Source organism: Mesocricetus auratus, unplaced genomic scaffold, assembly GCF_017639785.1.
Source record: "Mesocricetus auratus isolate SY011 unplaced genomic scaffold, BCM_Maur_2.0 Super-Scaffold_100003, whole genome shotgun sequence".
NCBI lineage: Eukaryota > Metazoa > Chordata > Mammalia > Rodentia > Cricetidae > Mesocricetus > Mesocricetus auratus.
The window spans coordinates 58,045,987-58,059,401 of record NW_024429188.1 but is presented as its reverse complement, the minus strand read 5'-3'; the positions used below and the strand labels follow the sequence as shown (position 1 = coordinate 58,059,401).

General features: G+C 39.9%; 1 protein-coding gene across 1 annotated transcript; it reads right to left on the bottom strand.

Annotated features, from left to right (window-relative positions):
- Positions 1–1,528: 1,528 nt before the first annotated feature.
- Positions 1,529–2,898, bottom strand: LOC121140006 (protein max-like). The gene has a single exon (XM_040744350.1). It carries the CDS (start codon positions 2,862–2,864, stop codon positions 2,409–2,411), a length of 456 nt encoding a protein of 151 aa, XP_040600284.1. The 5' UTR covers positions 2,865–2,898; the 3' UTR covers positions 1,529–2,408.
- Between the last annotated feature and the right edge of the window lie 10,517 nt (positions 2,899–13,415).

Sequence of the window (13,415 nt, the reverse complement as noted above, 5' to 3'; positions counted from 1 at the left end):
TTTGTGTTTCCCCCAGAAAAGTTAATACAACATGTGGACATATGAGAAGAATGTGTATTGTGGAATGAATATTCTGAAGTTGTCTTGTAAGTACATTGATCTGTGATGTCATTTAACTTAGATGTTTATTTTCTGCCAGGATAGCCTATTGTTTGACCAGAGTGAGATACTAAAGTCACCAACTCCTATTATGTTAAGGTTAACTTGTAATTTCACATCTTTTATGAAATCAGGTTTGGTATATATCTCGTAACTTCACGTCTATTAGTATTTATTTTATGAAATCAGGTTTGGTATATATCTCGTAACTTCACGTCTATTAGTATTTATTTTATGAAATCAGGTTTGGTATATATCTCGTAACTTCACGTCTATTAGTATTTATTTTATGAAATCAGGTTTGGTATATATCTCGTAACTTCACGTCTATTAGTATTTATTTTATGAAATCAGGTTTGGTATATATCTCAGTAACTTCACGTCTATTAGTATTTATTTTATGAAATCAGGTTTGGTATATATCTCGTAACTTCACGTCTATTAGTATTTATTTTATGAAATCAGGTTTGGTATATATCTCGTAACTTCACGTCTATTAGTATTTATTTTATGAAATCAGGTTTGGTATATATCTCGTAACTTCACGTCTATTAGTATTTATTTTATGAAATCAGGTTTGGTATATATCTCGTAACTTCACGTCTATTAGTATTTATTTTATGAAATCAGGTTTGGTATATATCTCGTAACTTCACGTCTATTAGTATTTATTTTATGAAATCAGGTTTGGTATATATCTCGTAACTTCACGTCTATTAGTATTTATTTTATGAAATCAGGTTTGGTATATATCTCGTAACTTCACGTCTATTAGTATTTATTTTATGAAATCTTTTTGATGATATATATCTTTTTGATGAGTTGTTACTTTAGTCAATCTGACTATGGAATGTCTGTTCTGGTAATTTTGGTTCAAAGTTTATGTGGTTAGTTTTCAATTTAACAATCTATAATCACCATGAAGGGTTGTCTAGATCAGATTGCTCTTTGTGTATATTAATTGTGTTAATTATGAGGGAGGTGCCTCCCACTGTTTTTAATTGAAAAATCACCCATCATCTTTTTTTTAAGGATAAAATAAGTCTTTATTTATATTCTTATAGTAAAGGGGGAAGCCTTAACTTGCAAGACAATTCTTGGGCAGTATGTACAACATACTTTTTATTTCCATGGAATGGAATCAAATACCGACTGAGACTACAGAGTATACACTAGAAATCAGCAAATGCTGGCAACAGAGTAGGAAAAAGACAAAGAAATGAAGCCTAAAGACATGAAACCCTTCACTGGGATCTGCTGACCACAGCCAGAGCCAGGGCTGGATCACACAGTGGCGACAAGTTCCAGGACAGGAGGCAAGTAGGGCAGGGAGGTTGTACTGGGCTGTGGGTTTAGTACCAGGTAAGTTGCTCTTGATATTTACATATAAAAGTTGGCTCTGTTTCTTAGAAATACACACAGAAAGAAATGAAGATTTGATCATTGCTTTATGAATCTGTCGCTTTACAATATCGACATCATCAGAAATAGGGGCATTTCATTCAAATTCGAATTTCAGTAGCAGGAAATAAATATCAAAACATCATCACTGGCCCTTAATACAAAACCTCTACCCCACCTAAGACTCCCTCCCTGTCCCACCCACAAACAGCCACCCCACCACTCCTGGGAGGCCATTTCACTGCTGCCACCTCCTATACATACCAGTGTCACGTGGCCTTCTGTAAGGCTGGCTCTGCAGACTTAAATAACTGAAGAGTGAAACATGCCAAGGATTCTGCAATCCTGTCCCTGCTTTCCTTTTACACCACAAACTTCTTCAAGAATCTGGTCTTTCAATAGGAGCAATAGCTTTTTCAAAAACAATCCTTACAGAGGAGGGGTTAACTCTCATTACTCCAATCTGGTCATCTTGTCAAAGTAGAGCAGTTCAGAGAGTCACAAAGTCCACCAAACAGAGGTGAGGGGACTGGGAGGGGCCCGTGGAGCAGGCACCCTCCAGGCACACACTCTGAGGGCTGGAGGAGCTGGGGGAGGGGGCGCAGGACACCATGTACTCAGAGGTCTGGCCGGCTGTCTGTCCTCCACAGAAAGAGCTGCTAAGTTAGGGTGTTTTGGTTTAAAATTTCTGGTGGGGACAGGAACCCCTGAAGGGAATACATTTAAAAATAGTGGACACAGGGACGTGATGAGAGCTGTTGTCCAAGAGCTTCTATGCAAAAATAACAATTAATAAAGAGAAAAGGAAAATTAAGAGTCTTTCAATGGTTTCGAGGGTTCTAACGAGGAACTGAGGAGGAAGAGACGATGGAGACGACAGTTTTTATTGCTGGCCTGCCCCACATGGCTTAGCTGGCCTCCATCCGGAGTTTCTTCCTGCTCTGGGGCTCTTCAGGCTCGGACTCTGAGCTGGAGTCTGAACCTCCATCGAAGGCAGAGATGGTGCCGCCCTTGGCGTTGGTGTAGAGGCTGTTGTCTGAGGAGGGGTAGTTGGTCTGCAGTTGGGCACTTGACCTTGCCTTCTCCAGTGCACGGACTTGTTGCTCCAGAAGAGCATTCTGCCGCTTGAGGTCATCAATGTCTTGCTGGTGCGTGTGGTTTTTCCTTCGCATATACTGGATATACTCTGTTGCTTTGTCTAGGATTTGGGCCCGGGATGCCTTCTCTCCTTGGAGTGATGGGACCGAGTCCCGCAAACTGTGAAAGCTGTCTTTGATGTGGTCCCTACGTTTTCGTTCCAGTGCATTATGATGAGCCCGTTTGTCAGCGCCTCTCTCCACCTCGATGTCATCGTTATCGCTCATTTCCTACGGCCCAGGGAGCGGCCACTGCAGTGGAGGGAAGGGGGAAGTCACCGACAACAACAAGCCGAGTGCCCCCACGCACACACTCACTCACTCACTCGCTTCCTCACTCACTCACTCACTCACACACACTCACACACACACAACACGGGCGACAACCACCTCACTCGAAAAATCACCCATTATCTTATTCTTTATTCTTTTTTAAAATTTTTATTTAATTTGAATTAGAAACAAGTTTGCTTCACATGTCAATCCCAGCTCCCTCTCCCTCCCCTCCCCTCCCACACCGTTCAACCTCCCCCATGTGTCCAGGTGGAGACAGTATCCCTGCACATGGAATGGGCTCCCAAGGTCCATCTGGATGACAGGCCTAAATGCTGATATATTGCCTGAGGCCCCAAAGGTTGCCGAGGCCTCCTCACTGAGACCCATGTTCAGGGGGTCTCGATTAGTCCCATGCTAGCCTCTCAGCTATCAGTCTGGGGTCTATGAGCTCGGGCTTTTTCAGGTCAGCTGTTTCTGTGGTTTTCACCCACCAAGTCATAACCCCTTTGCTCATCACTCCTCCCTCTCTGCAGCTGGATTCCAGGAGTTTAGTTCAGTGTTTTGCTGTGGGTGTCTGCCTCTGCTTCCTTCAGACACTGGATGAAGGCTCTAGGATAGCATACATGGAAATCATCAATCACAATATCATGGAAGGGCATTTAAGTAGCCTCTCCAGTATTGGTTTGGTTGCCAGCTGGTGTCATCTTTGTAGGCCTCTAGACATCTCACTAGTACCAAACTGTCTTCAAACCAATAATGGCCCTTGTATTATGGTATCTCTCATCCTTCTCTCCTCTATTCTTCCCACTACTCAAACTTCCTGCTCCCCCATGTCCTACTCTCCCCTCCTCTTCATACCCTCTTTCTCCCAGCTTCCTCTCCCCCGACCCAGTGCTCCCAATCCTCTCAGAAGATTCTGTCCTATTCCCCTTCTCTGGGTTACATGCATTTGTCTCTTAGGGTCCTCCCTGCTTCCCAGACTCTCTGGCTGGGGATTGTAGGCTGCCACACCCTGTTTCAGGCCTAAAATTCATATATGAGTGAGTACATACCATGCTTGTCTTTGTGTGACTGAGTTACCTCATTCAGGATGGTTTCTTCTAGTGCCATCCATTTGCCAGCAAATTCCAAGATTTCATTGTTTTTTTCCACTGAGTAGTACTCCATTGTGTATATGTATCACATTTTCTCTATCCACTCTTTAGTTGGTGGCCATCTAGGTTGCTTCCAGGTTCGGGCTATTAAAAATAGTGCTGCTATAAACATAGCTGAACAGATGTCTTTGTTGTATGAATGTGCATCTTTTGGGTATACGTCTAAGAGTGAAATTGGTGGATCCTGTGGTAGACTGATTTTTCTGAGGAATCTACATACTGATTACCAAAGTGGCTGTACGGGTTGGCACTCCCACCAGCAGTGGAGGAGTGTTCCCCTCTCTCCACATCCACTCCAGGATAAATTGCATTGGTGTTTTTAATTTTAGCCATTCTGACAGGAGTAAGAAGGTATCTCAGAGTTGTTTTGATTTGCATTTCCCTGATGGCTAAGGATGCTGAGCACTTTCTCAAGTGTCTCTCAACCATTTTAGACTCCTCTATTGAAAATTCTCTATTTAGTTCTGCAGCCCACTTTTTTTTCAAGTTTTTTTTAATTTTCCAGTTTAAATTTAGATAAGAAACAAGGTTGCTTCACTAGTCAGTTCCAGGTCCCTCTCCCTTTCCCTCCCCTCCTCCCGTGCCCTCCCCCCAACCCCCTGCTATCCGCTCATTCCCCCAGGGAGGGTAAGGCCCTCCATGGGGTTGTCCATAGTCTGTCATTTCATATAGGGCAGGGCCTAGACCCTTCCCCAAGAGTTCAGGGTGAGAGTGCACCTCACATTGTTCTGTGGGAGTCCAAAGTCCGTGTGTATACTTGGGATGGGTACTGATCTGCTGCCCAAGGCTCAATAGATTACCTAGACCTCCTCACTGACACCCAGATTCAGGGGGTCTTGGTCAGTCCCATGCTGGATTCCCAGGCTGATGCCTGGGATTCAAGAGTAAACCTTTGTCTGGTCAGCTGTTTCTGGGGGTTAAACCAGCCCAGTCTTAATCCCTTTGATCATCAGTCCTCCCTCTCTGTTACTGGCTTTCTTGAGTTCAGCTCAGTACTTAACCGAGGGAGTCTGCCTCTTCTTTGATCAGCCACTAAATGAAGTTTCTGTTTCCCAGACTCTCTGGCCATAGGATTGTAGGCTGGCATTCCCCAGATCTATGTCTAAAATCCATATATGAGAGAGTACATGCCATGTTTCTCTTTTTGTGACTGGGTTACCTCACTCAGAATGGTTTCTTCTAGTGTCATCCATTTGCCTGCTAATCTCATGATTCCATTACTTTTTCTCCATTGTGTAAATGTACCACATTTTCTCTATCCACTCTTTGGTTGAGGGACATCTAGGTTGCTTCCAAGTTCTGGCTATTACAAATAAAGCTGCTATGAACATAGTGGAACAGACATCTTTGTTGTATGAATGGGCATCTTTTGGATATATGCCTAAGAGTGGAGTTGCTGGGTCTTGTGGTAGGTTTATTCCCATTTTTCTGAGGAGTCTCCATACTGATTTCCAAAGTGGCTGAACCAGTTGGCACTCCGACCAGCAATGGAGGAGTGTCCCCCTTTCACCACATCCTCTCCAGCATAAATTATCATTGGTGTTTTTGATTTTAGCCATTCTGACAGGAGTGAGATGGTACCTCAGAGTTGTTTTGATTTGCATTTCCCGGATGGCTAAGGATGTTGAGCACTTTCTCAAGTGCCTCTCAGCCATTTTAGACTCCTCTATTGAAAACTCTCTATTTAGTTCTGCAGCCCACTTTTTAATTGGGTCCTTTGATGTTTTGGAGACTTGCTTCTTGAGTTCTTTGTAAATTTTGGAGATCAACCCTCTGTCAGATGTGGGATTAGTGAATATTTTTTCCCATTCTGTGGGCTGCCTTTTGTCTTGCTGACTGTGTCCTTTGCCTTACAGAAGCTTCTCAGTTTCAGTAGGTCCCATTTATTAATTGTTGATCTCACTGTCTGTGCTACTGGTGTTATGTTCAGGAAGCTGTCTCCTGTACCAATTCGTTCAAGGGTACCACCCACTTTCTCTTCTAAGAGGTTCAGTGTGGCTGGATTTATGTTGAGGTCTTTGATCCTTTTGGACTTAAGTTTTGTGCATGGTGATAAACATGGATCGATCCGCATTCTTCTACATGCCAGTCTCCAGTTATGCCAGCACCATTTGTTGAAGATGCTTTCTTTATTCCATTGTATATTTTTAGCTTCTTTGTCAAAGATCAGATGTTCGTACGTGTGTGGGTTAATATGCGGGTTTTCAATTCGATTCCATTGGTCTACCTGTCTATTTTTGTGCCAATACCAAGCTGTTTTCAGGACTATAGCTCTATAATAGAGCTTGAGGTCAGGGATGGTGATGCCTCCGGACGTTGCCTTGTTGAACAGGGTTGTTTTGGCTATCCTGAATCTTTTGTTTTTCCATACAAAATTGATTATTGTTCTTTCGAGGTCTGTGAAGAATTGTGCTGGGATTTTAATGGGGATTGCATTGAATCTGTAGATTGCTTTTGGCAGGATTGCCATTTTTACTATATTGATCCTACCTATCCAAGAGCATGGGAGATCTTTCCATTTTCTGAGGGCTTCTTTAATTTCTTTCTTTAAAGATTCAGAGTCCTTACGATACAGGTCTTTCGCTTGTTTGGTTAGCGTTACCCCAAGGTATTTTATGTTGTTTGTGGCAATTGTAAAGGGTGATGTTTCTCTGATTTCTTTTTCAGCCCTTTTATCATCTGTATATAGTAGGGCTACTGATTTTCTTGAGTTGATCTTGTAGCCTGTCACTTTGCTGAAGGTGTTAATCAGCTGGAAGAGTTCCCTGGTAGAATTCTTTGGGTCATTGATGTAAACTATCATATCGTCTGCAAACAGTGAAAGTTTGACCTCTTCCTTCCCAATTTGTATCCCCATGATCCCCCTTTGTTGTTGTATGGCAATAGCTAGAACTTCAAGTACCATGTTGAAAAGGTATGGAGAGAGTGGACAGCCTTGTTTTGTTCCTGATTTTAGAGGAATTGCGTTGAGTTTCTGTCCATTTAGTTTGATGTTGGCTGTTGGTTTACTGTATATAGCTTTTATTATGTTTAAGCATGTCCCTGTTATCCCAGATCTCTCCAAGACCTTTATCATGAAGGGGTGTTGGATTTTGTCAAAGGCTTTTTCAGCATCTAGTGAGATGATCATGTGATTTTTGTTTTTCAGCTTGTTTATATGGTGGATTATGTTGATGGATTTTCGTATGTTGAACCATCCCTGCATCCCTGGGATGAAACCTACTTGATCGTGGTGAATGATTGTTTTGATGTGTTCTTGGATCCGATTTGCCAGTATTTTATTGAGTATTTTTGCATCAATATTCATGAGGGATATTGGTCTGAAGTTCTCTTTCTTGGTTGTATCTTTGTGTGGCTTGGGGATCAAGGTTATTGAAGCCTCATAGAAAGAGTTTGGCAAAGACCCTTCTGCTTCTATTGTGTGGAACACTTTGAGAAGAATTGGTATAAGCTGTTCTTTGAATTTCTGGTAGAATTCTGCACTGAAGCCATCTGGACCTGGACTTTTTTTGGTTGGGAGACTTTTGATGACTGCTTCTATTTCCATAGGGGTTATAGGTCTATTTAAATTGCTTATCTGTTCTTGATTGAGTTTTGGCAAATGATAGCTGTCCAGGAAGTCATCCATTTCCTTTAAATTTTTGAATTTAGTGGAGTACAGGTTTTCAAAGTATGACCTAATGATTCTCTGGATTTCCTCAGAGTCTGTTGTTATATCCCCCTTTTCATTTCTGATTTTGTTAATTTGCGTGTTCACTCTCTGCTGTTTGGTAAGTTTGGACAAAGGTTTGTCTATCTTGTTGATTTTCTCAAAGAACCAACTCTTCGTTGCATTGATTCTTTGTATTGTTTTCCTGGTTTCTATTTTATTGATTTCAGCCCTCAATTTGATTATTTCCTGGCGTCTACTCCTCCTGGGGGAGTTTGCTTCTTTGTGTTCTAGAGCTTTCAGCTGTGATGTTAATTCTCTGGTATAACTGTTCTCCTGTTTCTTCATGTGAGCACTTAGTGCTATGAACTTCCCCCGTAGCACTGCTTTCAAAGTGTCCCATAGGTTTGGGTATGTTGTGTCTTCATTCTCATTGAATTCAAGGAAGTCTTTAATTTCTTTTTTTATTTCCTCTTTGACCCAGGGATGGTGCAGTTGAGCATTATTCAATTTCCATGAGTTTGTAGGTTTTCTGCAATTTATGTTGTTGTTGAATTCTAATTTTAAAGCATGGTGGTCTGATAAGATGCATGGAGTTATTCCAATTTTTTTGTAGCTGCTGAGGTTTGATATGTTGCCAAGTACGTGGTCGATTTTTGAGAAGGTTCCATGTGGTGGTGAGAAGAAGGTATATTCTTTTTTATGTGGATGAAATGTTCTATAGATATCTGTTAATTCCAGTTGGGCCATTACTTCTATTAAACCCTTTGCTTCTTTGTTGATTTTCTGTCTGGTATTCCTGTGTAGTGGTGAGAGTGGTGTGTTGAAATCTCCCACTATAACTGTGTGGGGCTTTAGATGAGATTTAAGTTCTAATAATGTTTCTTTAACGAATGTGGATGCCTTTGTATTTGGGGCATAGATGTTCAGGATAGACACTTCATCTTGGTGGGTTTCACCTTTGATGAGTATGTAATGACCTCCTTCATCTCTTTTGATTGATTTTATTTTAAAGTCTAGTTTGTTAGATATTAGGATTGCTACCCCTGCTTGTTTCTTGGGTCCATTTGATTGAAAAATTTTTTCCCAACCTTTAACTCTGAGGTAATGTCTGTCTTTGAGGGTGAGGTGTGTTTCTTGTATGCAGCAGAAGGAAGGGTTCTGTCTTCGGATCCATTCTGCTAGTCTGTGTATTTTTATGGGTGAGTTAAGGCCATTAATATTGAGGGATATTAATGACCATTGATTGCTCATCCTTCTTCGATTTGCAATGGTTGTTGGTGGTGGAATTATGTGTGGAATTTCACCCCTTTGTTCTTTTGGCTGTTGGTAGAGAGGGATTTTCTAATGCTTATGTTTTTCTGGTTGTAGTTAGCTTCCTTAGGTTGGAGTTTTCCTTCCAAAATTTTCTGTAGGGCTGGGTTAGTGGACACATATTGCTTGAATCTAGTTTTGTCATGGGGTATCTTGTTTTCTCTGTCTATAGTGATTGAGAGCTTTGCCGGGTATAGTAGTCTGGGCTGGCATCCATGGTCTCTTAGTGTAGGTAGAATATCTATCCAGGACCTTCTGGCTTTCAGAGTTTCCATGGAGAAATCAGGTGTAATTCTGATAGGTCTGCCTTTATATGTTACTTGACCTTTTTCCTTAGCTGCTCTTAATATTCTTTCTTTATTCTGTATGTTTGGGGTCTTGATTATTATGTGGCGAGGGGATTTTTTTTTGTGGTCCACTCTATTTGGTGTTCTGTAGGCTTCTTGTACCTTCATTGGCATGTCTTTCTTAAGGTTGGGAAAGTTTTCTTCTATGATTTTGTTGAATATGCCTTCTGCCCCTTTGAGGTGGATTTCTTCTCTTTCTTCTATACCTATTATTCTTAGGTTTGGTCTTTTCATGGTGTCCCATATTTCCTGGATGTTTTGTGTTAAGGATTTGTTGGATTTAAGGTTTTCTTTGGTTGATAAATCCGTTTCTCCTAGTGTATCTTCAACACTTGAGATTCTGTCTTCCATCTCTTCTATTCTGTTGGTAATGCTTGTATTGGTAGTGCCTGACTGTTTGTCCAGCTTTTCTATTTTCTGCCTTTCTTCAGATTGTGTTTTTTTTAATGTCTATATTTCAGTTTTCAACCCTTGCAGTGTTTGCATTGCTTCTTGCAATTTTCTGTTTATCTTTTCGTCCATTTGTTGCCTTTTATGAATTTTTTGGTTTGTTCTTTCCTCCATTTCTTGCATTTTTTGGTTTTCTTTTTGTTCCATTTCTCGCATTTTGTGCTTTGTTTCTTCTTCCATTTCCTGCCTTTTTTGGTTTGTTTCTTCTTCCCTCTGTAGCCCACTTTTTAATTGGATCCTTTGGTGTTTTGGAGACTTGCTTCTTGAGTTCTTTGTAAATTTTGGAGATCAGTCTTCTGTAAGATGTGGGGTTAGTGAATATCTTTTCCCAAACTGTTGGTTGCCTTTTTGTCTTGCTGACTGTGTCCCTTGCCTTAGAGAAGCTTCTCAGTTTCAGGAGGTCCCATTTATTAATTGTAGATCTTAGTGTTTGTGGTACTGGTGTTATGTTCAGGAAGCAGTCTCCTGTACCAATTCGTTCAAGGGTGCCTCCCAATTTCTCTTCTAAGAGGTTCAGTGTGGCTGGATTTATGTTGAGGCCTTTCATCCATTTGGACTTAAGTTTTGTGCATAGGCGATAGACATGGATCTATGTGCAGTCTTCTTCATGCCAGCATCCAATTATGCCAGCACCATTTGTTGAAGATTCTGTATTTTTCCAATGTATAATTTTAGCTTTTTTGTCAAAAATCAGGTGTTTGTAGGTGTGTGGGTTAGTATCAGACTTTTCATGTCGATTCCATTGGTCTATCTGTCTATTTTTGTGCCAATACCAGACTGTTTTCAGGACTATAGCTCTATAATAGAGCTTGAAGTCAGGGATGGCGATGCCTCTGGAAGTTCCTTTATTGTACAGAGTTGTTTTGGCTATTCTGGATCTTTTGTTTTTCCATATAAAGCTGGATATTGTTTTTCAAGGTCTGTGAAGAATTGTGCTGGTATTTTGATGGGGATTGCATTGAATCTGTAGATTGCTTTTGGTAAGACTGCCATTTTTACTATGTTAATTTCTTTCTTTAAAGACTCAAAGTTCTTGCTGTACAGGTATTTCACTTGTTTGGTTAGTATTATCACCAAATATTTTATGCTTTTTGGGGCTATTGTAAAGGGTGATGATTCTCTGATTTCTTTCTCAGCCAGTATACCATCTGTATATAATAGGGCTTCTGATTTTTTGAGTTAACCTTGTATCCTGCCACTTTGCTGAACATGTTTATAAGCTGTAGGAGTTCCCTTGTAGCGTTTTTCAAGTCACTTATATAAACTAACATATCATCTGCAAATAACGAAAGTTTGATTTCTTCCTTTCCAATTTGTATCCTCTTGATGTCCTTTTCTTGTCTTATTGCTCTAGCTAGAACTTCAAGTACGATATTGAAGAGATATGGAAAGAGAGGACAGACTTTTTTTGTTCCTGATTTTAGAGGAATTGCATTGAGTTTCTCTCCATTTAGTTTGATGTTAGCTGTTGGTTTACTGTATATTGTTTTTATTATGTTCAAGTATGTTCCTGTTATCCCTGATCTTTTCAGGACCTTTATCATGAAGGGGTGTTGGATTTTGTCAAAGGCTTTTCCCGCATCAAGTGAGATCATTACGTAGCTTTTCCTTTGCAGTTTGTGTTTATGGTGAACTGCATTGATAGATTTTTGTATGTTGAACCATTCCTGCATCCCTGAAATGAAGCCTACTTGATCATGGTGGATGATTTTTCTGATGTGTTCCTGGATTTGATTTGCTAATATTTTATTGAGTATTTTTGCATTAATGTTCTTGAGGGAATTTGGTCTGTAGTTCTCTTTCTTAGCTGTATCTTTGTGTGGCTTGGGTATCAAGGTAATTATAGCTTCATAAAAAGAGTTTGGCAATGAATCTCCTGCTTCTATTGTGTGGAACACTTTGAGGAGTATTGGAATTAGCTCTTCTTTAAATTTCTGGTAGAATTCTGCACTGGAGTCATCTGTACCTGGGCTTTTTTTTGGTTGGGAGACTTTTGATGACTTCTTCTATTTCATTTGGGGTTAAAAATCTGTTTAGATTGCTTATCTGCTCTTGATTTAATTTTGGTAAGTCATATCTATCCAGAAAATTGCCCATTTCCTTTAAATTTTTGAATTTTGTGGAGTACAGGTTTTCAAAGTATGCCCTGATGATTCTCTGGATTTCCTCAGTGTCTGTTGTTATGTCCCCCTTTTCATTCCTGATTTTGTTGACTTACATGTTCTGTATCTCTGTCTTTTGGCTAGTTTGGACAGAGGTTTGTCTATCTTGTTGATTTTCTCGAAGAACTAACTCTTTGTTACATTGATTCTTTGTATTGCTTTCTTTGTTTCAACTTTATTGACTTCAGCCCTCATTTTAATTATTTCCCCATGTCTATTACTCCTGGGTGAGTTTGCTTCTTTTTGTTCTAGAGCTTCCAGTTGTGCTGTTAATTCTCTAGTATGATTATTCTCCAGTTTTTTCATATGTGCACTTAGTACTATGAAATTTCCTTTTAGTACTGCCTTCAAAGTGTCCCATAAGTTTGGGTATGTTGTGTCTTCATTTTCATTGAGTTTTAAGAAGTCTTTAATTTCTTCATTGACCTGGGAATGGTGCAATTGCACATTGTTCAATTTCCATGAGTTTGTAGGGTTTCTGCCATTTGTATTGTTGTTGAATTCTAACCTAAAAGTATGGTAGTCCAATAAGATGAAGGTAGTTATTCCAATTATTTTGTACCTGATGACCTTTGCTATGTTGCCAAGTATGTGGTGGATTTTAGAGGTCTCATGTGGTGCTGAGAAGAAGGTATATTCTTTTGTGTTTGAGTGGAATGTTCTATAAATGTCTGTGAAGCCCAATTGGGTCACAACTTCTGTTACTTTCTTTGTTTCTTTGCTGAGTTTCTGTCAGGTGGTCCTGTCTAGTGGTGAGAATAGGTCGTTGAAGTCTCCCACTATAACTGTTTGAGGTCTTATGTGTGACTTGAGTTTTAGTAATGTTTCTTTTACGAATGTGGGCACCCTTGTATTTGGGGCATAGATGTTCAGAACTGAGACTTCATCCTGATGGATTTTTCCTCTGATGAATATGAAATGACTTTCTTCATCTCTTTTGATTGATTTTAGTTTGAAGTCTAATTTGCTTGACACTAGGATAGCTACACCAGCTTGTTTCTTGGATCCATTTGATTGGAAAATATTATTCCAACCCTTTACTCTTGGGTAATATCTGTCTTTGAAGTTGAGGTGTGTTTTTCTTGTATGTAGCAGAAGGATGGATTCTGTCTTTGTATCCATTCTGTTAGCCTGTGTCTTTTTGTAGGCGAATTAAGACCATTAATATTGAGGGAAATTAAGGACCAATGAGTGTTAATTCTTGTTTGCTTTTTATTTGTTGTTGTTTATGTAATTGTGGATTTACCCCCTCCCCCTTTTTTCTTTTGTTTTTTGGTAAAGTTGGATTATCTTTTGGGTATGTTTTTGTGAGCATAGTTTCCTTCCTTAGATTGAAGTTTTCCTTCCAGTACTTTCTGTACTGCTGGATTTGTGGATATGTATTGTTTAAATCTGATTTTGTCATGGAATATCTTGATTTTTCCATC

Bases quoted from the DNA above. Each gene is read 5' to 3' on its own strand.
- LOC121140006 (XM_040744350.1), bottom strand. From the start codon at position 2,864: ATGAGCGATAACGATGACATCGAGGTGGAGAGAGGCGCTGACAAACGG.